Here is a 23,496-nt window from a genome sequence, read left to right as displayed (position 1 = left end):
CTACTGTTTCCTTACTTAAGTTCAAGGACTTGATATGAAATGGATCAAACTTTTTAAAAATTTCATACATCTGAAGAATGTACTTACCGCAACTTGGAAACAAAGTTGGAAGAATTCTTTTTCATTAATTCTCCATTATGCTGAAGAAGCAACTCATAATGTTCCCTCTTCAAAAAGGTTCTTGGGTGACTAAAACAATGTGGGATCATAGCTTTTGACGATTGTCATTGGTTTGACTATTGAAGCATTCAATCCAGTAGATTGTTTGTAATAATAGGTATCATATAGTTGATGGTCCTTTGTCAAACTAGAAGTTCTCAATTCAGTCAAACAGTGAATTCTTCCAGCTTTGTTCAAAACAATAACCTTGATCTCAAATCCAGATACTGGTAAAATGTTCTCAGATTATAATACAAAGAATAGTTCCTATGAACAAGCCAAAAAAAGTAAGGAAATAAAAAACCTCTGTTTCAAGTGCATGGTGTGTACAAGAGCCGATGATGAAGATGCTATTCATTTTTCGTGAAAGGGTTGGTCAAAGAGCAAGATTTTCCATTTTATTGACGCATTGAGGACAAATGTGATGTATTCTCTTTTTTTAAAAAGAAAATTTAAATGCAGCTCATTATTCAATGCTTAAAGGCATCCTCATTAATGGTTTTGCAATTAATAATGCTGTATGGTTGGGTTATTAATGGAATTCCTATTTAAAACTCAAATGCCAATACAACAATCCTATTCCCCATACCTGTGATCAGTACAGAGAGCCTGCTGTTCTAGTTTATGGATTCTTGCAGTATCGTTGCATGACTATTTCTGGGTCTAACTCTGTAATGCTGCATGAAACACTTTCTAACGAGGCATGAATTGTATAGACAATGCAATTGGTACAAATTCTGTTCACACCTGGTTAATAATTGTAGTTCAGATTTAATTTGTTTGAAATTTATTTCATTAATAAATTAAGCCAAGCAAATTATGTTCTTTTAAATCTAGGCTGTTTCAAAAAAAAACAAATAATTTTTAAGGAGAGAGAATTAATATTTAGGATAGATTTTCATGCCTAGAATTGTATAAGTTAGCAATTTATCTCATTATTTTGGTAGTTTTGAAATAACCAAATACAGCATGCTAAGTTATTCCAAAATCTTTTTTAATTAAATTTTTCTTGGGAATGCAAATATTACCTCACCCATTACATTGAACAGAGCAGAAGAATGTTTTATAAAATGTCATCCGGTTGTGAAAACTACTTGTTCTAATTTAGCAAATGATGCATGGAAAGTAATTTCTATTTAATAAATGTTTCTTTAAGCAGAATTTCTCATATGCTCACTGAATATTTTGCAGCTTCCCCAAATAAATTGGCCCAACCACTATCCTTCAGACCTGGAATTGTTTTTTCATGTTTTAATGCAATTTAAACTGCCTGGCAGGTCGTTTGCTTCATTGGAAATCTGTTAAGTGACCATCTTTTAAAAATCTTATTCCTATCTGTACACTTCAGTGATCTTCGAGGAGCATACTTTAGATTGTACTATCAATCTGATCAGGTCACACATGGTATTTTCTCCAGTAAGTGTGCTTGGTCCCCACAACATAAGTCTGTTTTTACTGTTGCTGTTTCCCTCTCCCAGCTGATTTTTTTTCTTAAGAAAAGCAAACGATCTTTCATCAAATCCAGATGGAGTATCTTGCATGTTAACCATGTTCTTCAAATTAACATTCTAAGCTAGCTTCAAATTACATTGAAATAATAAGGATTTTGGGAACTAGCTAATCAGATATATTTGAAATTTCTAAGCTTGTTCTGGAGGGGAAAAAATAGGCAAATCTGAATAATGCATTAACTTGTCCAAATCATAGCTTAATCAGTTCAATCGTACAGAAAGATACAACTTTACTGCCACTCTTTAGACTGTCAAAGTAAAAAGACGTTTTTAACACACAAAATTTAGGTAAGTTTGAGCTCATCTGTAGATAGCTGATGAGAAATCTGTCACAGCTAGTAAGTGGCAATATATAGCACTGATGATATTAATAACTTGAGTGAATGACAGCAGAGAGACATGTTTTACCTTGCAAGTACAGGTGTATTCACTTCATCCATCTAAGTTTAAAGAAAATCTGACACAAAACCAAATCTTGTAGGAATCATGGAATCTTTTGCCCATCATTGGCTTCAACCCCTAACTTTGACACTAACTTGTTTTGGCACCAGAAAAAAAATACCCATCTCCCTCAATAACTATTCTCCCTGCATAATCATTGATACGAGAATTAGCAAACTGTTCGCACATGGGAGGCATCATCCCATCCTTACTCAAGCCCTGGATGCTTTACTGTGGGTATCAAATGATGGTGATGCAGAATGGAAGATGTAACTGAATTCCCCACAAACCATCTCCACTCTTAAGCTCTCTCCCCAAACTAAAGTCAGTGCACACAAAGGGTAACTGTTGTCCTCAAGCAGCATTCTGGCTTTAACCCTGTAAAGTATAGGATTCCAATGTACCTTTTCCCTACAGTATAGTTCTACAGTAGATAATGCCTTGAATCAGTTGCAAAAGTTGCTACCATATGGAATTGTACATGATTACTCTACAGAATTGCTTCACTGCCAGTCAGCCAAAGCCACGTGACAATGATACAAAGCAAGTGTCCCTTCCAGGTGAAAAATTCCAAGAATGGTGAAAAGCAGGATACTGCAGATATGAAAGTGTGAAACAAGTACAGAAAATGCCAGAAATGCTCAGACACATACTGAGTGAACAAGCAAATTGATATTCTAGAGGTGGCCCCAGTGAACTGAGGTTAAAAGATGGCCATCAGGAGTAGAAATTGTGGCTGATACCACCCACATAATCTCCAGCTATTTTATACTGTCTGTTGAAGAGGTCAGGCCTGAAACTTAGTCTTTTCAGACATTTTTGTTTCTTTTAGTCTTTCGTAGAGAGTCACAGATATACAGCACAAAAATAAATCCTTCGGTCCAACTCAACCACGCCAACCAGATACCCTAAATGAATCTAGTCCAATTTGCCAGCATTTGGCCCAATACACACATACCCAGAGTTTCTGAAGTGTTCTTACTCTACCACCTATTATTATGGCCCAGACCAAACTCAGACTAAATATCTTATGATAGAATAGGCCTTAACTTTTTCTTAATTGAAATGGTATGTGTAAAGCATTATATTGGATGCAATTTGATTGGCCAAGTTACCAGGCTTCAAACAAAATGCATTTTATTCATACACTGTATTTTAATTACAGATAAACATAAAAGAAATGTAACTATTGAAATGCTTAACAAAATAATATATATAAACTATAAATAATTAACTGTTCCAATATAGTAACATGCCATAAATACATTCTTGGCAAATGCAAATTCAGTAAAATAGATTGTCTCAAGCATTTTTAGCAGCAGGAAGACTGCTTTAGCTATAACAAGGAGAGGAATAAGAACTTCCACATTCAGCTTTAAGACCCTAGTGACTACTACTGAGGATTAAAACATGAGAAAAAAACCCTGGTTCTGTGGGAGCTTGACCCCACCCACTCAGGCTGCTTCTATTGTTTCAACTTAATTTTTTTTTAAACCGTAAGACCTCTCAAGGTGTTTACTTTATTGGCCTTTGAGCAGACTGCTTAGCACCTCTGTCTCAAACATTCTACATTTTTAAAAAAATGCAAAATATACCTCTTAGAGCCATAGTATCAGCACACTACCAATTGTTATTCTGTATCAGAAAAAACGGCTGTATGTGTCTCCTTCTGAATGCACATTGTTGTCTTTGTTGCCATGTGACTTCTCAATCAGTCATTGGCTAACCACTAAGGATGATTCCATTAACTATACCTCAAGCAAGGTACTATTTTTCATAGGTTTTAAATTTAGTTGAGAGCAATTTAGATTCACAATATTCTGTCCCTCAATTCCCATATATTCACTTCTCATTAAAAATGTTTGAATCAGCTGTGTCTGATGATTAAGGTTTTCTGCAATCAATCCAATATAATCAGTATTACTGCTACTTAATGAACTGATGTTGAAAATGCAAGCACTGTAATAGATATGCACACAGGCACAAATTAGCTTTCACCTTAATGCTATACTCCTTTTTAAAAAAATCTTTATCTTGGGTATGCATTCAAAATGAGAACCAATATATTGCATTCTCAATAAATGTTGCTACAATCTATTAGGAAAGACAATACTATTAAAAGCATTGTTTTAAAATGCATTACCATGCAAAGCTTTTGCAATGTGCGGCACGTCATAATATTACGTATGATTTAAGAATAGCTTTCCAGAGACTTTATCAAACCAGATAAATATTCAGTAAAATTTGCACAGTTTTTGTGCATTTCAACCTTTTTAAAAAAAAACAAACAGGATACTAACAGATCAGTCAATTCCGTATCTTCCTCTTCTCACTGCATTTTATTTCCTGCTTCCAAGGTAAATATCAGTTGGTCATAGCATCACTGAGCAATTAACAATTGGTCCTGATTTATCATCAGTTAGTTATCCAAACGTAATTCCAGTTTTCACCTTACCTGATTGATTTCATGCCTTCTCACTTTTGGCAAGTGAGTTTCTTGAAACCAAACTAAGTACCTGTGAAGATTGTAAATTAAGTTAGTATTAGTCACTACTTTGTAAAGTCTCACTGTTTTGGGGAATGCAAGTTTTATTCTTGCCCCCTTTGACATTATACATCCAAACCAGCTCTCCCTGGCACAACTTATTTTCTACTTGGATTCTAACTGTTGAAAACATTAGCTATTTCACTCCTTTTCCACTAAACGTTGGGTATGTGTTTTCTGAATTATTCCTTATCCACTAAACTTCAGAGAGATTTTCCTAGTTTGCACAGAGGTATTATTTTTATTAATCACTATTGAGCAGATTATGAGCATTTTCTGTGTTTATTACAGTTGAGCAATTGACCTTCTTGCTTATTATCACCCCAAGACCTTTTACAAATTCCTTGACCATTTTCCTATGCTTTGGAACTGCTCACTAGGACTATGCCATACAAGTATTAATATGGCTCGCCTGAACACACTCCATGGTCGTCACATCGAATTTTTTTTCCCCAAGAAAAGTACTCTTAACAGTTCCACTTAACCAACAAGCGATACTACTTCAGGTGAATTAATGTATTTAGCATTACCACATTGCTAACTCACAGTCAAAGGACTGCTGCATTTAACTAGGACAGATGCACTAGTAATGTTTCCCTTTCTCTTGCTAGATCTGTTAGATAATTTGACCTATGCCTACAACCTGAGGTATTATTTAGATAACATCACTCTAAATGTAAACTCCTGCGATACATATATGGAAGAAATAACTTCAGGCCAGTTGGTGTAACTAATGTCAGGTCTTTTCTATCCAGCTGGTATTAGTGGTTGGTTGGGGGAAAGGGCTATTTTTCAGCAAGGTATAAGAATGGGAATCAGAGTGTTCTTGACCTAACTGGACATGCTACAGTCTGCACTGAATCAGCAGAGGGTGGACCATTGTCTGTATGGCTTGAGAATAAAACAAAGTCTTGGAGGTAGTGCACTGTCTTGATTAGCTAGATTGATGCCTGGACTCGGTAAGAGATATAAAACAGGTGGAACAATGTAAAATAGATTTGTATTCCCTGGAATTTAGAAGATAATGATGTGATTTGATTTGATTGAAAATTTCAATACATTAATGGTAACAGAGGGTAGGTATTTCTGCTGTTGGAAAATCTGGACAAGAGAACGCTATCTAGAAATTTGGACCAGACCTTCCAGAAATGAAAGAAGAAAATGCTACAATACAGAAAAAGGTTGAAAATTTTCATCTGCAAATGACACATGATGCTGAATCAATTGTTAATTCTCTAAAATTGAAACAAAGGGGAAGGGAGCAAAGGCAGGGATGTGGAAGCAGTTCACTAGCCAAGACGTTATTGAATAGTGGGATCGGTTTAACATGTTAAATGCTATTCCTCCGTAGGTTAACTGGGCAGACAGTAACCACTATCTCCTCCTTTTGTGGTCTTCATCCAGGCAGAAAACTTAAATCATCATCTTTCCTACCAAAAATGCACACTCAAACACAAGTCCCACCTTCACTCTGTCTCAACCCTTGATACTGTCCTGGGTGCCAGCACCCAATGTCCTACTGGAACTTAGCTCCTGCCTCCCCTTTCTTCAACCTCTTGTAGACCAGATTGATAGAGAAACCATTCCAGTTGTAAGAAACTGAAAGATTGGTTCGTTATTTATTTTCTGGGATGTCTCTTTAGACTATATTCACCTTGGACCTGTTCCAAATTTGTTAAATTTCCCCAGTAAAGTTAATTGACACTTAGAATTTGTAGCTGTAACTGTAAAAAGTCATCTATAACCTAGTTTTTAAAGAACGATTTATGTGTATACTTGAAATCTATATGGATCATAGTGCCAACCCAGCATTGAATAACTGTTCCATCAATTTGTAATCCCATAGCTGAAGAAACTTTACCTAACCAGCCGGTCTAAAATTGATCTGAGTCAGCATCTGCCTCATTGAATTAAAGCTGCAATTTGTTATTGTTCAAAGTAGTGTTTAAATGGATTTCTTTTTCCCTAATGTAAAAGTTTATACTTTTTTAAATGAAGCAATGTGATTGGAAGGGAGAACAGGTTTAAGATAGCAAGTGTCACGTTTTGGCCATTTCAGCAAGTAGGACAAGTCACTCAGGAGGAATTGATGGATAAAATCTTCAGGATAGCATCAAATTAGAAGGGATAAAATCCAAAATGTGCTTTGGAACAATGTTGTGACCCAAACTATTCCACTTCCTCCTAATTCGAGGGAGACAGCACTGAAGTTGAAAGTGCATCAAACTATTTTTAAAAATGCTGCTTATTTTTAAAATCTAATGCATTCAGGAGACAAGTATTTTTAAACAATTCACTTAACTGTTTAGGAACATCTGCTTTAAAGTTATTAAACTTTTACAACTAGAAAATGTGTTATTCCACCTCCTCCCCATTCTGGTCTGTAATGTACTGAATTTGTAATCTACCAGTCAATTTAATTCCAACCATTATCTTCTATTGAAACGCCATGTGAAGAGACCAAAGAAGTTGAGGAAATGCCCATAGATGTACATTCTTGCGCTCTCCTCCATTAAATGAAAGGGCTGCATTTTAGCTGTTGAATGAGAAGTGATTTGATCCAATGTTTGTGCTGTTCAGCTGGTTTTAATGTAATCATTGCAACCATTATTAATCATTGTTGCCTTGACAACTGCAGTTTAGTGTACCATGTGACTGAGTCTTTTTAAGATGAGATGATCATTCTCTGGCTTCTTTTTATTTACAGCTTTAAGGTCCCCCCCCTTGACCCCACCCTACTTGTTCAGAAATTTTTTAACAATCTAATTGTTGCTTGTTGTCATGGAATATCTTGAATGCTTGTTTACGTTTCTATTCCATTTTTCCCATCCCTGTGCATGATGCTCCTACTGTTTCTTCCCTTCCTCAAATCATCTGTTCCCTGTGTGTAGCTACATCGCCGACGACAGAACCATCAGCTCACGGTTGGTAAAACTTGATGTTTATTTAGTTACTTTGTTTTGTGGTAAGACAAGCCTTGGAGGGGGAGGTTGGCTCAGATGCACCCAAATACCAGGAATTTCTCTTTTTCTGGTTCATAAGTATAGAGTTCCTCCTCTTCATCTTGATTTCTTAGACTTTCAGTTTTATCCTATCTCTCAAATTGTCCATATTTAATTAAATCACAAAGTAGCAAGATCGAGCCATTGAAGATTCAGAAAAGGCCGTGCAAAGTCATTCTTGGCCCTAATGACCATAGTTGCTTAAATACTTTGCATAGCTGTGAGCTGGAGTTACTCAAGAATAGATGTGATCAGCTCTGCTTCCTTGCTGGAGATCACTAATGAACCCTTTGCTACTTGTTTCAAACAGACAAATCTTACAGTGGCTGTCAGCTAAAGAACTCAAAGCAACTAATTGAATTAAAATGCAAGATAACAGGATTTAGAATAACCCCATATCTGTCTCTCATCTGTCCAATTAATAAATCTGAATCTTGATTATGTAAAGACATAATCTAATGATCAGTGCAGTATTTTACCATTATGTCTAATTTTTATTTATTGTTTGTCTGGAATTATTGATTGTAAAACTTTGCTTTGGCCCTTAAGAAGTTAATGGAAATTAATTTTAAATAAAATTAATCTTTCTATTTTGTACTCAAGGTTTCTGAAGTTATCATTACAGTATAAATACTGTATTTGTATTGGCTGCCTGTTCTAAGTTGCACCAGCAACTTGCTTTGCTCTCTGTCCAAACACAAAAGGACAGGCTTGCCATCTACAGATAGCTAGCTACATTTATTGTTGCTAAATATCTGACCAGGACTCTTGCTCTCACCCAGTGTTAGAAACTCTTAAAATTTGTCTTCATACTGGATTACAATGACATGGCACCCACTACGAAGGCCAAAAGCTGCCTCTGTCGTCAAGATTCATTCCACAATGTGCACAGAAAATGGATCACTGGCCTAATTTGGGGATCTTGTGTTTCAGTTGGTAGTACCTCTGCCTCTGAACTAGCAGTTCAGCATTCAAGCCCCTCTTCAGAACATAACCATGAAAGAAGTGTTCAACAGGGTGATGAATAACCTATTAAATTTGATAACAATAGTCCCATTGAGCCCCAAAAGGGACAATAAAAATGTGCAATGTTACCCAAGATGCAAACTGGTGTGGCTGTAAAAGTACGCTGCTGATTTCTGGTGAAAAAATTTCTAATATTTAGTCAGGCTAAACCAAATATCTTTATACAATAAGACTCCTTTTCTTGGAAAACGATCTTCCAGACTTTGCATATTGCTTTTATTCCTTTGTTAATGTCAGAAGCATTGGGCTAAATTACTGGCTTATGGACCTATTGGTCATGATAAAATGTTTGTTGATAGAATCATAGTGAAGATCTTGGATACCTTAATAGTGATTGCACCAAGCTTAGTTTTGTTTCACAGCTTAGTGTGTAGCTACAGCTTGTTAATTGAAATAAAATGGGGATGGGTAACCATTTACAAATTCGTGGCCTCCTTGTTAAAAAGATAAAATGACTCTTTATGTTGGATTTTTGGGAATTATTCTAAAGTACAGCTAACTAGAAATATTAACCAGCCAAGCTAACTCTTTACTGCCTCATCCCCCATCTTGTCAGGAAACAAAAACAAGCTTTGAATGTTCTAAAACTGACAGCATGGAAAGTCAAACTTTCATCAGGATTTGAGGATCAGCATTTCTTTCTGGAATTTTCTGAAATTAGCTATTAATAACGTTATTAATATGCACATTTGTCAGTGATACAGTGAGCCAGTGTCAAGAATAAACAATCTTGCCATTCATCATGCCATTTGTTGAATGGGCAAACATCTGGCAAGGGAATTATAAGATGGTTGGTAGTCAATAGCAACATCTTAGTATTTGAATAAATCCATTCATTATAGTTTGATTTAAAGTCAGCTGTTTTTGTGCAGTGTATTCTTTTCTTTGAAACAAAATAGAGTTAGGTGGAGTTGCTGGTAATCTTTGTGATTGAGGATTACAGTTATTGCGTCAGTTGACACAGATTTAACCACGCCACACTGATACCATCTTGTTGTTGCATTTTAGCTATGCCAGGGAGAGAGGGCTGTTGACTTGCAGTGTTATTGCATTAGTCCCTATTTACTTTGAGTGCATGACACCAATTGTTCTGTTGGCCTTTCCCAAAATGAAACTAAACCAGGGGCAGCACCTGACCGTCTCACTCTAAGGCTTGTTTTGCCACTTTGGATGACATTTATTATTTTCAGAAACAGCACAATGTTTTGATGCACACTCTGCTTGTGTTATTAGTCCACAGCTGTGTAGTCTAATATTGGTGTGTCTGTAGGAGGTAGGCCTGTGTTTTTAACTCCTCCTAATCTGTGCATAATTTTGCTGCTTACTAATTGTGCCATTCAGCTGCTCAGAATGAAGTTTTAACTGTGAATCCCTTATAGCTCCAGATCAGGTGAGGTTCTAATTTAAGTAGATTGTGCTTGGACTGAGGGAAACAAAAATGACTTATTAATTTGCTCTATTTTTATATCACTGATGTCCTACTAACCAGATGTCATCTCAATAAAGTTGAGATTGTGGGATTTGTGTTAATGTGCAACAATGCCTGGCTAAGGGAAATGTGTTTTATCTTTCTCTGTGCTGGGAAAAAGATAACCTGCAAATTGGCGCAATGTTTAATCCACACCATGGGGTGGCAGTACACCTCCCCATGTGGTGAACACCTGAGCACCAGAGGTGTGAAATATCTGTCAGTTTTCAGGGAGCTCTAATGCTGCATTGGCAGAGGCTTAGTGTTGAGTTATTTATCCACACTGTCCTATAGCTAATGATGCTTGATACTCAAAAGACATAAAAGAAAGGGTGACATGGTGGTTCAGTGGTTAGCACTGCTGCCCTCTCCGTGCCAGGGATCCAGATTCGATTCCAGTCTGTCTGTCTGTGTGGAGTGTGCACGTTCTCCCCATGTCTGCGTGAGTTTCCTCAGGGTGTTCTGGTTTCCTCACACCGTCCAAAAATGAGCAAGTTAGGTGGATTGGCCATGCTAAATTACCCATGGTGTTCAGGGATGTGTGGGTTAGCATGGGTAATGCAGGTGAGAGGGATAGAGTCAGTGAATGGGTCTGGGTGGGATACTGTTTGCTGTGTCGGTGTTGACTTGTTGGGCCAAATGGCCTATTTTCACACTGTAAGGATTCTGTGGTTCTATGGATTTTATGACTGGACCAAAAAAAACACCTAAATTATTGTGGATAATTGAACCTTCAAGGAGTTTTGATATTCAGCCCGACTTGCCCAAAATTGCATTTTTTATTAGAAGTATTGTTTGGAAAATCCTGCTTCTACTGCACTTAATATTCTGCGTTCTCCCCATCAGCGCTGGGCTGATAAGATTAAGAAATCACTTTAAATGTGGCCAGTAATAGTCTGTATTGTCTGGTTTAGGAGACCAGTTACTTGAATCTTGGGCAGTTGAAACCCTGAGCTGTAAGTGTACATGCTGTATTGAGCCTTAATCAATACATGGCTGGCTGAAACAAGCATGGGGGGTTCAGCTGCCTGGGGCTCCCCAGTGTGAATGAAATCTTAAGCAGGCTCAACCAGCTTTGCAGCCTGTCGCCATCATCCCCGAAACGAAGCATTTCATCATTTGTTTTTGTTTCTTAAAATAAAAAGCTAGCCACCAAGAAAGTCAATGGCAAGGCAATTTGTGGTGTGCAACGATGAGAGGTGTAGACTGGCAATGCTGGCACCCAGACTACTGGGTCAGGCAAGTCTTGGGATCCTCCATGTTTGCATTGGCTTCCACATCTGAGAATATTGTGATGCACACTGATCAAACTGCTGTCTTAAATGCGCGTTGTTTGGTGCCAAGGATGGAAACTGGTGACTTGGCTGAAGTGCCAACATCAGTGCCAGCAACCATGGGACTACAATCCCAATCTGAGTCTCCCAGCACACAGAAGGAGGGGAAATTAGCATAAACATGCTGGTGATCAGACTCCTGGCACTGAGTTCAAAAATTGTAAATGACGAAGGCTTTAATAAAAAAAAATTACATTTGTTTCTCCCCCACAGGTTTGCTCCCTTGTATCTCAATTAGTCGGCATATGAACAGGACAAGCTGCTTTCTTTCAATACGTTTTAAAAAAATCATCTTCACTTTAAAATGAAACTTTGTGACTCTCCTGCAGTTTCATGATTTTCTTTCATAATTATCCCATATTTCAGCTGGTTGACCCAGCATGACGTGCGAACAAGCACGTCTACTTTTAAACTAAACAAAAATGACTGTTAATTATAGAGAAGGCTAAAAGGAATGCAAGCATAAATATCCATGTTTGAAGTTCAATTTTGCCAATGTTCCAAGCTAAATTCTTGGCAAAATAAAATGCTGATTTATTCAAGCCTGGGAGCTTCCTCAGTTACATCATCATGTTAATAAAGGCTCAGTGGCAGGATTTAATATGTTAATGGTCTGGCAGGGAATGCCACTGATTCCATTGCATTCTGGCCTGCAAATCTTTTTCCCCCTGGCTGGGAATTGCTGACATCCTGCCTGTGAGAGATAATAGAGGACTTGCTATTCATTTACAGAATGCTGCCCTCCATTTCCTGTGCATTCTTTACTTGTCATTCCTCCAGAACCAACACAAATGAGTGCATATTTAGGCTTAATGCTTTATTTGTTTGAGGTTCAGGAAGGCAGAAGAGGTTCAGTCACTGAACACTGCCAGCCGGAGTATGGGGCTGGACTCATGATTTTTATTTTACAGTTTTGTGAGGCCTGTGGGCTCAGACAATCAGAACCTGGGGGCACTTGAAAAGTAAACACTTGGATGATCAGGGATCCAGTAAAAATATACCTGAACGCAAGTGTGACAAAAATACACTAGCATAACGTAAGGTGACAGGCTCTGTCTGTGTTTGCAATGAAATGAACTACTTATACCTTGGTTGTACGGTTTTTCACTGAGTGGTTTGAGGAGATTTGCTTTATTTAAACTGTAGCATAGGCCACTGGAATGAAATGCGCAATCACTTAGGACACCACATGAGCTATTCTTGGTAAGGTGAGTGATGTTTTTTTCTCACTCTCTTTCACTCGTGCACTCTTTCTCTCTCGCATGAGTGTTTTGTGTCTCACGCGCATGCTGTCTCACTCTGGCTCTCTCTCTCGCGCTCTCTGTCTGTCTCTCTCTCTCGCACTCTGTCTGTCTGTCTGTCTCTCTCTTTCTCTCGCGCTCTCTGTCTCGCTCTCTCGTGCTCTGTCTGTCTGTCTCTCTTGCGCTCTCTGTCTGTGCCTCTGTCTCTGTTTCTCTCTCTGTCTGTCTGTCTCTCTCTCTCTGTCTGTCTGTCTGTCTGTCTCTCTCTCTCTCCCGCGCTCTGTCTGTCTCTCTCTCTCTCCCGCGCTCTGTCTGTCTCTCTCTCTCTCCCGCGCTCTGTCTGTCTCTCTCTCTCTCTCCCGCGCTCTGTCTGTCTCTCTCTCTCTCCCGCGCTCTGTCTCTCTCTCTCTCTCTCCCGCGCTCTGTCTCTCTCTCTCTCTCCCGCGCTCTGTCTCTCTCTCTCTCTCTCCCGCGCTCTGTCTCTCTCTCTCTCTCTCCCGCGCTCTGTCTCTCTCTCTCTCTCTCTCTCCCGCGCTCTGTCTCTCTCTCTCTCTCTCCCGCGCTCTGTCTCTCTCTCTCTCTCCCGCGCTCTGTCTCTCTCTCTCTCTCTCCCGCGCTCTGTCTCTCTCTCTCTCTCCCGCGCTCTGTCTCTCTCTCTCTCTCTCCCGCGCTCTGTCTCTCTCTCTCTCTCCCGCGCTCTGTCTCTCTCTCTCTCTCTCTCTCTCTCTCTCTCTCTCTCTCTCTCCCGCGCTCTGTCTCTCTCTCTCCCGCGCTCTGCCTCTCTCTCTCTCTCCCGCGCTCTGCCTCTCTCTCTCTCTCCCGCGCTCTGCCTCTCTCTCTCTCCCGCGCTCTGCCTCTCTCTCTCTCCCGCGCTCTGCCTCTCTCTCTCTCCCGCGCTCTGCCTCTCTCTCTCTCCCGCGCTCTGCCTCTCTCTCTCTCCTGCGCTCTGCCTCTCTCTCTCTCCCGCGCTCTGCCTCTCTCTCTCTCCCGCGCTCTGCCTCTCTCTCTCTCCCGCGCTCTGCCTCTCTCTCTCTCCCCCGCTTTGCCTCTCTCTCTCTCCCGCGCTCTGCCTCTCTCTCTCTCCCGCGCTCTGCCTCTCTCTCTCTCCCGCGCTCTGCCTCTCGCTCTCTCCCGCGCTCTGCCTCTCGCTCTCTCCCGCGCTCTGCCTCTCGCTCTCTCCCGCGCTCTGCCTCTCGCTCTCTCTCCCCCGCGCTCTGTCTCTCGCTCTGTCTCTCCCGCGCTCTGTCTCTCTGGCGCGCTCTGTCTCTCTCTCTGGCGCGCTCTGTCTCTCTCTCTGGCGCGCTCTGTCTCTCTCTCTCTGGCGCGCTCTGTCTCTCTCTGGCGCGCTCTGTCTCTCTCTCTCTGGCGCGCTCTGTCTCTCTCTCTCTGGCGCGCTCTGTCTCTCTCTCTCTGGTGCGCTCTGTCTGACAAGTGGAGGGACTGCAGGTACTGACTGGGTCTTAGTCAGAATATATGTGAAATCTACTGGATTTATGAATGACTATGTGAATTTAATTTACACTCACGGAAGGACAGTGTAGATCAGAGGTGGGAGGAGGACTAGGCGGGATCTAAAGCCCACCAATGAGGTAACAGTGCAGAAGCAAGAAGAAAAGTCAATGCATAATTGGATAGAAAGGAATTGAACCTGGTGAGGGCAGTCACATTTTGGAGGAGGATGGTATTGTGAACTGTCAAGAGCTGCTGACAGGTTGGGAAAGATGAGCAAACACAATTTGCATTAGTGACAGTTATAGAAGAATCATTTGTAACATTGTGTTTAGTGCTACTAAAGAGCAGAAAGCAGATTGGAGGAGGAAGGGGTTGGGAGATTTGGCAGAGAACCCAATAACTGAACAGGTTTTGGTCCCCAGAAGAGGTTGATTAGGTTGGACTTGTACTCATTGGAATTCAGGAGAATGCGATAAAACCTTATTGAGACACACAAGGTTTGTCAGGGGGCTTGATTGGGGGGAATGCAGAGAGGCTGTATCCCCTTGTGGAAGAGTCTGGGGCCACAGAGCATCATCTCAGAGTCAGGGGTCACTCATTAAATGAGAGAAAATATTCTGAGGGTGGTGAATCTGTTGCGTCGTTTACTGCAGAGGGCTGCTGAGGCAGAGCCAATAAGTCTGTTCTTGGTGAGATATTTTTAATCAGTGAGGGAATAGAGAATTGTGGGGAAAAGACAAGTTATTAGATCAGCAATAATCTCATTGAATGGTTAATAAGCTTTAAATTGCTATTATCTAGGTGAAGACGTTCTTCCTCGTCCTAGTCCTAAATAACTTGCCTATTGTACTGAAACAGGTATTGAATTCTAAATCCGAACCCCTCTGAATGAAAATATTTCACCTCATTTCCCGATTAGACTCATGAGTAACTGGCAGGGAGAATAGCAGAGCTAACTATTATTTAAATGGGGAAAGATGGTAGATAGTTGCAGCATAGCAACAATAAAGTAGAGTTGAGAATTATGAGTTCAGCACTGATCTCATTGAATGGTGGAGCCTGCTCGATGGGCTGAATGGCCTACTCCTCCTCCCAGCATTTCGTGGCCTTGAATGAAGGAAGCTTGCCTAAAGCTGAAGATTGATTGATTGATTCTAATTTATACTTTTCTGACAGGCTAAATGCCACATGTAGGACCATTGCTGCCAAAATCTCTCTCAAGTGGGTGTTGTAGTCTCGTATTGAAACTTGCAGTAACTGACTGACAATAAATTTGAGTCCAAGTGTAATAATTGAAGCATCAGCAATAATCTCATGACTGTGTCTATTGAAGAAGGAAATACATGGTTAAATCAAACATTCTTGGAATTGATGACAGTGTAAACAGAGATTACTTCAATCTCACCAGAATCTAATTTCTCAGAATTGTTAATGAAAAAATAATGACTGCCTCCCTTTTAAATCAAAGTATTTAGATGCATGCATGTGCCTTGGAGTTAATACAAAGAGCAAAGATTTTGCCTGGCATTTATTCCATTCATCACGAGCAACTGACTTTTGCATTTAATTTAAATTCCGTGTAGCTATTAAGAATAGCTAAACAATTTCACAAATGAGTGTTTTATGGGGCCATACTAAATTATCACTTGTTTATGAAGCAGTTGATACAGAAATGTTTAAAAAATCAATTAATTTCTTCAAAAAATGATTCCATCTATATTTAGTTATGAACATCCAGTTCCCCATCCATTAGTTATAGATGGCAAAAACCTTTGAAAATCTTGTTTAAAGTGCAGACATGGTCTCCGCCAATCCACATAGCCACGGGTAAGGGCATTTGAATTATCTTCAGTACTATTGTCTCAAGGCCAGTAAAGATCAGCCAGGATTTTCGGTGTTTGTTGTCAAGTGGGCGCCTTGAACAATAACATTGGACGTTAACAGAATTGAATTTGCCTGTTGTGTTCCCGTATTTGAGTCATTGAATCAGTCTAGGTTCACTGTAAATATGATGACACTGGCAAGTTTGACCCTTGCAAGAAAATCGCTACAAGGCCAAGAGCTGGCTCCATATCTGCCATTTTGTTTTTAAATGCATTCGCAGGAAGGGAGTGTCATTGGCTAGGTCAGCATTTATAGCCTATCCTTAATTGCCCAAAGGCTGGTTGAAGTCAACCATATTACTGTGGGAGGGGGTTTCATGTAAGCCAGACTGGGTGAGGATGGCAGTGTCCTTTTCTAAAGGACAGTAGTGAACCACAGAATCATAAGAGTTACGCAGCATGAAAAGAGACCCATCGGTCCAACGTGTCCATGCCAAGCAGCTATGCTAAATTAATCTACTCCCAATTGCCAGCATTTGGCCCGTATTTCTCTAAAGCCTTCCTGTTCAAATACCCATCCAGGTACCTTTTAAGTGTTGTAATTGTACCAGCCTCCACTATTTCCTCTGGCAGCTCATTCCATAAACACACCATCCTGTGTGTGAAAAAGTTGCTCCTTAGGTCCCTTTTTAAATCTTTCCCCTCTCACCTTAAACCTCTGCCGTCTCTAGCTTTGGACTCCTCTACCCTGGAAAAAAGACCTTGTCTATTCACCCCATCCATGCCCCTCATGACTTTATAAACCTCTATAAGGTCACCGCTCAGCCTCCGATGCTGCAGGGAAAACAGCCCCACCCTATTCAGCCTCTCCCTGTAGCTCAAACCCTCCAACTCTGGCAACATCCTTGTGAATCTTTTCTGCACCCTTTCAAGTTTAACAACATCTTTCCTACAGCAGGGAGACCAGAATTGAACGCAGTATTCCAAGTGTGTTTGGCGCTATAATTTGACACTAAAAGATTACACAGCTTGGCATTGGGATAGCAGAATTCTTGATGTCATGGACTCAATCTTGAGTCGGTGATCATAAGAGCTAGGTGGGCACAAATAGGGAAATATTTATAGCGAGCAAATAACCTATGAAGACTTACCCATTGATATTTTTTCTGTAAAATCTATTCCCTCTTTTATTTTCAATCCAACACCCACTAGAATACACCATCCTCAATCTCAGTAGTACAGCCAGTTCATTCACTCTCTTAAAGTCATTTATCCACCTGTACCTTTTGATAAATGGGTGAAGATTGCACGGAGAAGCGCAAATTGACAATGCATTCTTGGTGAAATCTCATCTCAAAGAATTTTGTCAAGAAATCTTGTATTAGATTTGTATAAACTTCACATGCTAGAAAAAAAGTAAATATTTGGACTGCAAACCATTTGATAACTCGGCGAAATATTAGATAAAAACTGAAAATGCCTACCCAGAATTTTTCACCAATGAGTACTGAGGTTCTTTCGATCAGCTGCAGACATTTGTGACGCGGCAAAGAATCGAGCATGATTAAAGGCATAATCATACGTGACATCTGCAAATTGATGCATCAAGCGAGATAGCCAAATTTCAGCCCAAGAAAGTGAGTAGTTTAAAGGTGAAATACCAGATGGAAGTTGGAATGTTTTCTTTCCCCTGCATTTATCTGTAGTGAGGAAGTTTAAAGCATAATTTATTTTTGAACTGATTGGTCCCTGATGTCATTTGAGTCAAAACCGTTGCACTGTGTGAGAGATGTTATGCAGTACAGTTAACTTGTGAAAAGCTTGCACGGTATCGATAACTGCACAAAGCAAATGCTATGTTCGTCATCACCACCCCACATTCTCCCTTCCCCAGCCAAAGGAAGTAATTTTGTCCTCCTGGATATTACGGCATTGATTAAAATTATTGCCATGTCAACCAAAACAATTTTAAAATTCAAGACGAATTATGAGATGGTTTGTTCCATTATCAATACTTGGCTGCAACTTACCCTTCATCACGCATCGTGAACTTGTTGTGCAGCTGAAGCAGAATTAGATCTCTGGAGAGGGGTCACTGGACCTGAAACTTTGACTCTGTTTTCTCTCCACAGATGTTGCCAGACCTGCTGAGTTTCTCCAACTATTCCCGTTTTTGTTTAAGAATTAGATGTTTATCCTTGTGCATTTTTTTTTTAAATGTTGTGGATTTACATTTAAGAGTTGGTGCACAATATCAGCTTGTGAATGTGGCAGTAATTGGGGTTATTTAGTCGAGATACAAAGTTGCATTAAATGCCAGAGTTTGAATCTCGGGCGGCATGGTGGCTCAGTGGTTAGCACTGATGCCTCACAGCACCAGGGTCCCAGGTTCGATTCCAGCCAATGTGTGGAATTTGCACATTCTCCCTGTGTCTGCGTGGGTTTCCTCTGGGTGCTCTGGTTTCCTCCCACAGTCCAAAGATGAACAGGTAAGGTGAATTGGCCATGGTAAATTACCCATTGTGTTAGGTGCATTTGTCAGAGGAGAAATGGGTCTGGGTGGGTTACTCTTCGGAGGGTCAGTGTGGACTAGTGTGGGCCGAAGGGCCTGATTCCACACTGTAGGGGATCTAATCAAAATGAGGTTCTAACAAAATTCTCCCCTCGTTTTACACCTAAAACAGCTTAACAATGCAAAAACGTATGGGTAGGTTCGCCCATCCCAGCCGAAGAGGGGCATCCTTGAATGGACTGTTTAAAATAATGCTGTAATCCATTTTAAAAACTAATTTGAAAGTGAGAACTGTCAGCTAAATGGAGTGTGCTGTCAAGCTCTCGCCATTGCCATCAGTGACAGCCAAGGAGTGCAGCCCTCACGGAGGAGAAAAACTGCAGGTCAGCAAGTGACTAGTCCGATATTTCATCCAATTACTCCACAATGAAAGGCTCCTGTTTGACCTTCCCACTGCCTACCCTTTCACCTAATGAAAATGGCATTCTTTTTAATTTCATCTTCATCTAGGCTGCTTTCAGCACAGACAGTTGAAGCTTTTGTGCACCTGTTAACCTTTCTATACTTCAGCGTTAATTTATTATCTTCATAATTTATAACATTTTATTAGCTTCTCCCCAAACTTGAGGAAAATATTCCTTTTGAACAGCTTGCTAATTTCCCTGTTGGTTAAATTGCATGTGGAGTAACACAAAGTATTAACTTGTGCCTTAATAACAAGATTTACTTTTCATTGCGTTTTTTTTATTATTTAATGCTGAAATTTTCTTTCAATTAGTGATTCTAGTGTGCACTGATTACTAATGTAACCTCTTACATAATGTGTCAGAGACTACGTTTTTAAAAATAAACAAAATGTTCAAATTCTAAATTCTTTCTATGTTATGCTTTTAATTGGGTTTCGGGTTTCTTTTTTAGTTTTAATTTGAACATAAGGGTCACAGAATTTCAGAAAAGTAAACATTTGCATCTTCCACAATGGATTGCTGTGTAAAGGTGCAACTCTGTGAACAAGACGACACATTTGGGTCTTGGACTGTGTTTGTGCCCATTTCTAAAAGAGGAGAAACACTTACGCTTCCCTCTCCTGGTGTTGATCCAGTGCTTCCTGATCTTTTGGATGTAGGGTAAAGACCAACTTAGTTCCTCATCCCTTCCAGCATTGATTTGGCTGCCAGTACTGCAGTCACAGTCATTAAACATAACTACTTGACTGAGGCCACAGTTGGAACCCTGCCTAGCACAGGTCAATGCCTTTAGAAGAGAAAGTGGAGATGGTAAAATAGATCAATGGAATAGTCACCCGCAATAAGTGATTAAAGCATAAATAAGACTTTCATAGTTCCTAGTTTCTCCCTATGAAACCTACTTGTCTAAGTTAACTGAATGCCGTTGAGACTTCTCCCCCTGCCCAGTCACTCAGCGCAAAGGCTAAATTATTCTATGGTATTATGCGAATGCATCAATATTCGGTGCTAAGATCTCTCGTCTTCAATAAAAGTGGAATAGGAGTCAGGAGACCAGGCATAAGCAGGAGTTGTGAAACATAAATCTACCTTATAAGGAAGAGAATTGTTAGTTTCCTAATTTCGTTAGGTTCCCTGAAGAAAGCAATAATAGAAATAGCAGTTAATACTGACAGGAAATGTTCTGCTCAAGTTGCAATGGTATTTATTAGCAACAGTATTGCGTAAATTGCTGAAATTAAAGATAATTTGTGTGATAAATTGTATTTTACCAAAGTGCAATTCCATGTTACCTTTTTTAAAAAAAAGTAATCACATTTCAGAGCTTTGAGTGTGTAGAATACCTGTTCAGAGATGTCATGAGAGGTGTCCAGAGTTTTAATTTAATGGTTTGAATGATTGCAGTACCATTATACAGTTTCATTTTTCCATGTACAGGAAAAAGTCTGTTTTTTTTACATATGTTGCCCTTTCACTTGGTTGTTCTTGCACCATTTTAGGACAAAAAAAAAGTTATCTTCACCAAGTCCTCTGCCCCATCTTAGAAAATATCTGCTGGGGTGCAATGGGGATGTTACCTCTGAGATGCCAACCTCACTGCTTGGCATAAAAGTTTTTGATTTTATTTCCCTTTCCATTCTTTAACCTTTTCTCAAAGTTCTCCTCATGCCAAGAAGGCTATGGTGATGAGTCCAGGGGATTTGAGAAGAGCAGGTGTTGATGAGAGAGAAGGCCACGGTATATTAGTTTAACCTGAAGCCTTGAGCGATTGAACACCAATTTCTTGCTTCAATCATTGGTTGACTGTTACCATAACAGTATATTCAGGATAACTGGCACAATACTGCATCCCTCCATTTTAACTTCCAAAGCAGTACAATTGGCATCAGGTTGGTGATTTAACAAGAAAGCTGGCTGTACATACCCAGATTGTGATTGAGGCACCCTGAACCACCACCACCACCACCACGCTTAACATTGAAGTCCAATTATCCATGAGCCAGATTACTTCAAATAAATTGGCAATTCAGGTAAAACTGGGTTGGGTGAAATGAAAAGCCACTTGCACTGTGGGAATAGACTGGCACATAAGCAGCAAAACAGGTGACAAGTACCGAGTTTTGTCCACGTGTATTCATTTTTAATTGACTAAAATCTGAAAGATAAATGTCACATTTCAAAGATGTCTGGTTTTTGGACAAATCCATTGTTTAGGCCAGTTTTGAGTTTTCTATATTAAGAATACTGTTTTAAATATAACCATAGACTGAGATTGAAAAATGTGACATCACAGGGGAAGGAATGTAATGCATGCACTATTGTCATGGAATACTGGCATGACTGCAGGTCTTCTGTATTTGTGAGAAAAATACTTATTTCTAGGGTCTTGGTAACCTCAAATTACCTAAGAATTATGAACAGACTAAGATCATCAGAGAAAAATATGCACTTGAGTGGTCATGGTTTTCAGTACTCTGATCTCGACAACACAGTGGGAATTTTCTGGAGTATCTGAATGTTGCAGCACAGCTAAGATTGTTAATAGCATGAACAAAACTTGACTGGGGTAATTAATCACAGCACCATCCTCAAGACATCTGGAAAGATTAGGAGGTAAATGTACCAACTGAGGTTGCCTACAGCAGTATTGAAGTCTAGATTAGATTAGATTACTTACAGTGTGGAAACAGGCCCTTCGGCCCAACAAGTCCACACCGACCCGCCGAAGCGCAACCCACCCATACCCCTACATTTACCCCTTTAACCTAACACTACGGGCAATTTAGCATGGCCAATTCACCTGACCCGCACATCTTTGGACTGTGGGAGGAAACCGGAGCACCCAGAGGAAACCCACGCAGACACGGGGAGAATGTGCAAACTCCACACAGTCAGTCGCCTGAGTCGGGAATTGAACCCGGGTCTACAGGCGCTGTGAGGCAGCAGTGCTAACCACTGGGCCACCGTGCCGCCCCTTGTGGGTAAGACCATGCTTATGAGAAAGACATGCACACAAGTTAGGAGGAAACACAAAGGAAAGGAGAGCAAACAAAGATTCCCTTGGAAATAAGAAGAGAGCTGATTAGTGGCAGGACATTGAGGCAAAACACCAGGAAAATGGGACATAGAATGGAGAAAGTGAAGAAAAATAGCTGGGAAAGCTTTATCCAGGAAAACCTATATCTCTGTAAAATAGGGTAAGCAAATTATGAAACCACAGGTTACACAGTAGGCCTGTTGAGCCCGTTCTGCAATTCAGTGAGAGCATGGTTGATCTGTGGCCTAACTCCATATATCTGCCTTTTCTTAATTGAGTATAGAAATGTACAGCATAGAAACAGACCCTTCCATCCAGCTCATCCATGCCGACCAGATATCCTAAATTAATCTAGTCCCATTTGCCCCCCACTTGGCCCATACCCTTCTAAACCCTTCCTATTCGTGTACCCATCCAAGTGCATTTTAAAAGTTGTAATTGTACCAGTCTCCACCACTTCCTCTGGCAGCTCATTCCATAAAGGGACCACCCTTTGTGTGAAAACGTTGCCCTATAGGTCCCTTTTAAATCTTTCCCCTCTTGCCCTCAACCTCTAGTTCTGGACTCCCCCAACCCAATGAAAAGACTTGCCTATTTACCCTATCCATGCCCCTTGTGATTTTATAAACCTCTATATTTTTGCTTCACAAAATTTGTCTATCTCTGATTTAAATTTTAAACAACTGATCCTATATCCACTATCATTAATGGAAGGGAATACCCTCTTCCACTCATAACCCCCACCACATGACCCATTCCAAATCTTCCAGTCATCCATAAGATAGCTCCCCCCCAATTTATCTCTCCACCCTGGAGGCTTCCTGCCTCTATTCCTGATGAAGGGCTTTTGCCCAAAACGTCGATTTTCCTGTACCTCGGATGCTGCCTGACCTGCTGTGCTTTTCCAGCACCACTCTGATCTAAGTTCTGGTTTCCAGCATCTGCAGTCCTCACTTTTGCCATGAGATAGTCTGTCTAGTGACACTCTTCACAATTTGCCCAATCTAATCTTCGTCTGTGCACTGACTCTGAGACTAATTAAGTATCCACAGCATCCTCATCCTAACCCCTTTACACAGCCACTCACTTGCTAGAACTGCTCTCATGTGATGCCATTCTTAGCTAACTAACCCATAGCCAGATAATTACTTGGCTTTTACCTCTGGTATCCCAGAATGGTCAATCCTTAGTCCTCAGCTATTTCCCATCCGCCTGCTATCCTTTGGTGGCATCAACCGAAAGTATGGCATTTGTTATTGCATGTACACCTCTGTAATTAAGTCCGAGTTACCCACTTAATCTTCAGGCTTCTCTATTGAAATGAAAATTCTACATACAGTGAGTATATGAAAGATTAAATTAAAACAATCCTGATTTGTGCTGTCGCAGAGTGGAGTGATTTACTTGTACTAAGTTTGCCAAATTGAAATTAGCAAACCCATTATATAAATGCATTGAGTCCGTGGAATACAAATTAA

At 40.2% G+C, this 23,496-nt stretch overlaps 1 protein-coding gene across 5 annotated transcripts in view; it reads left to right on the top strand.

Annotated features, from left to right (window-relative positions):
• The window catches only part of cadm1a (cell adhesion molecule 1a), a 402,038-nt gene that overhangs the window by 363,891 nt on the left and 14,651 nt on the right, over positions 1-23,496 (top strand). For 3 of the 5 annotated variants that reach the window (XM_043676688.2, XM_043676690.2, XM_043676687.2), the window contains one exon: positions 7,548-7,580. The exons of the other annotated variants lie outside the window; for them this stretch is intronic. In XM_043676688.2, coding sequence (XP_043532623.1) covers positions 7,548-7,580 — 33 coding nt within the window. The remainder of the gene's footprint in view (positions 1-7,547; positions 7,581-23,496) is intronic. 5 annotated transcript variants of the gene reach the window in all.

The sequence above is a fragment of the Chiloscyllium plagiosum genome, unplaced genomic scaffold (genome assembly GCF_037043375.1).
Source record: "Chiloscyllium plagiosum isolate Xiang-an unplaced genomic scaffold, Cpla_swu_hap1 HiC_scaffold_29, whole genome shotgun sequence".
NCBI classification, from domain to species: Eukaryota; Metazoa; Chordata; class Chondrichthyes; order Orectolobiformes; family Hemiscylliidae; genus Chiloscyllium; species Chiloscyllium plagiosum.
The sequence above is the reverse complement of the archived record's forward strand: the minus strand, read 5'-3'. Positions and strand labels throughout refer to the sequence as shown.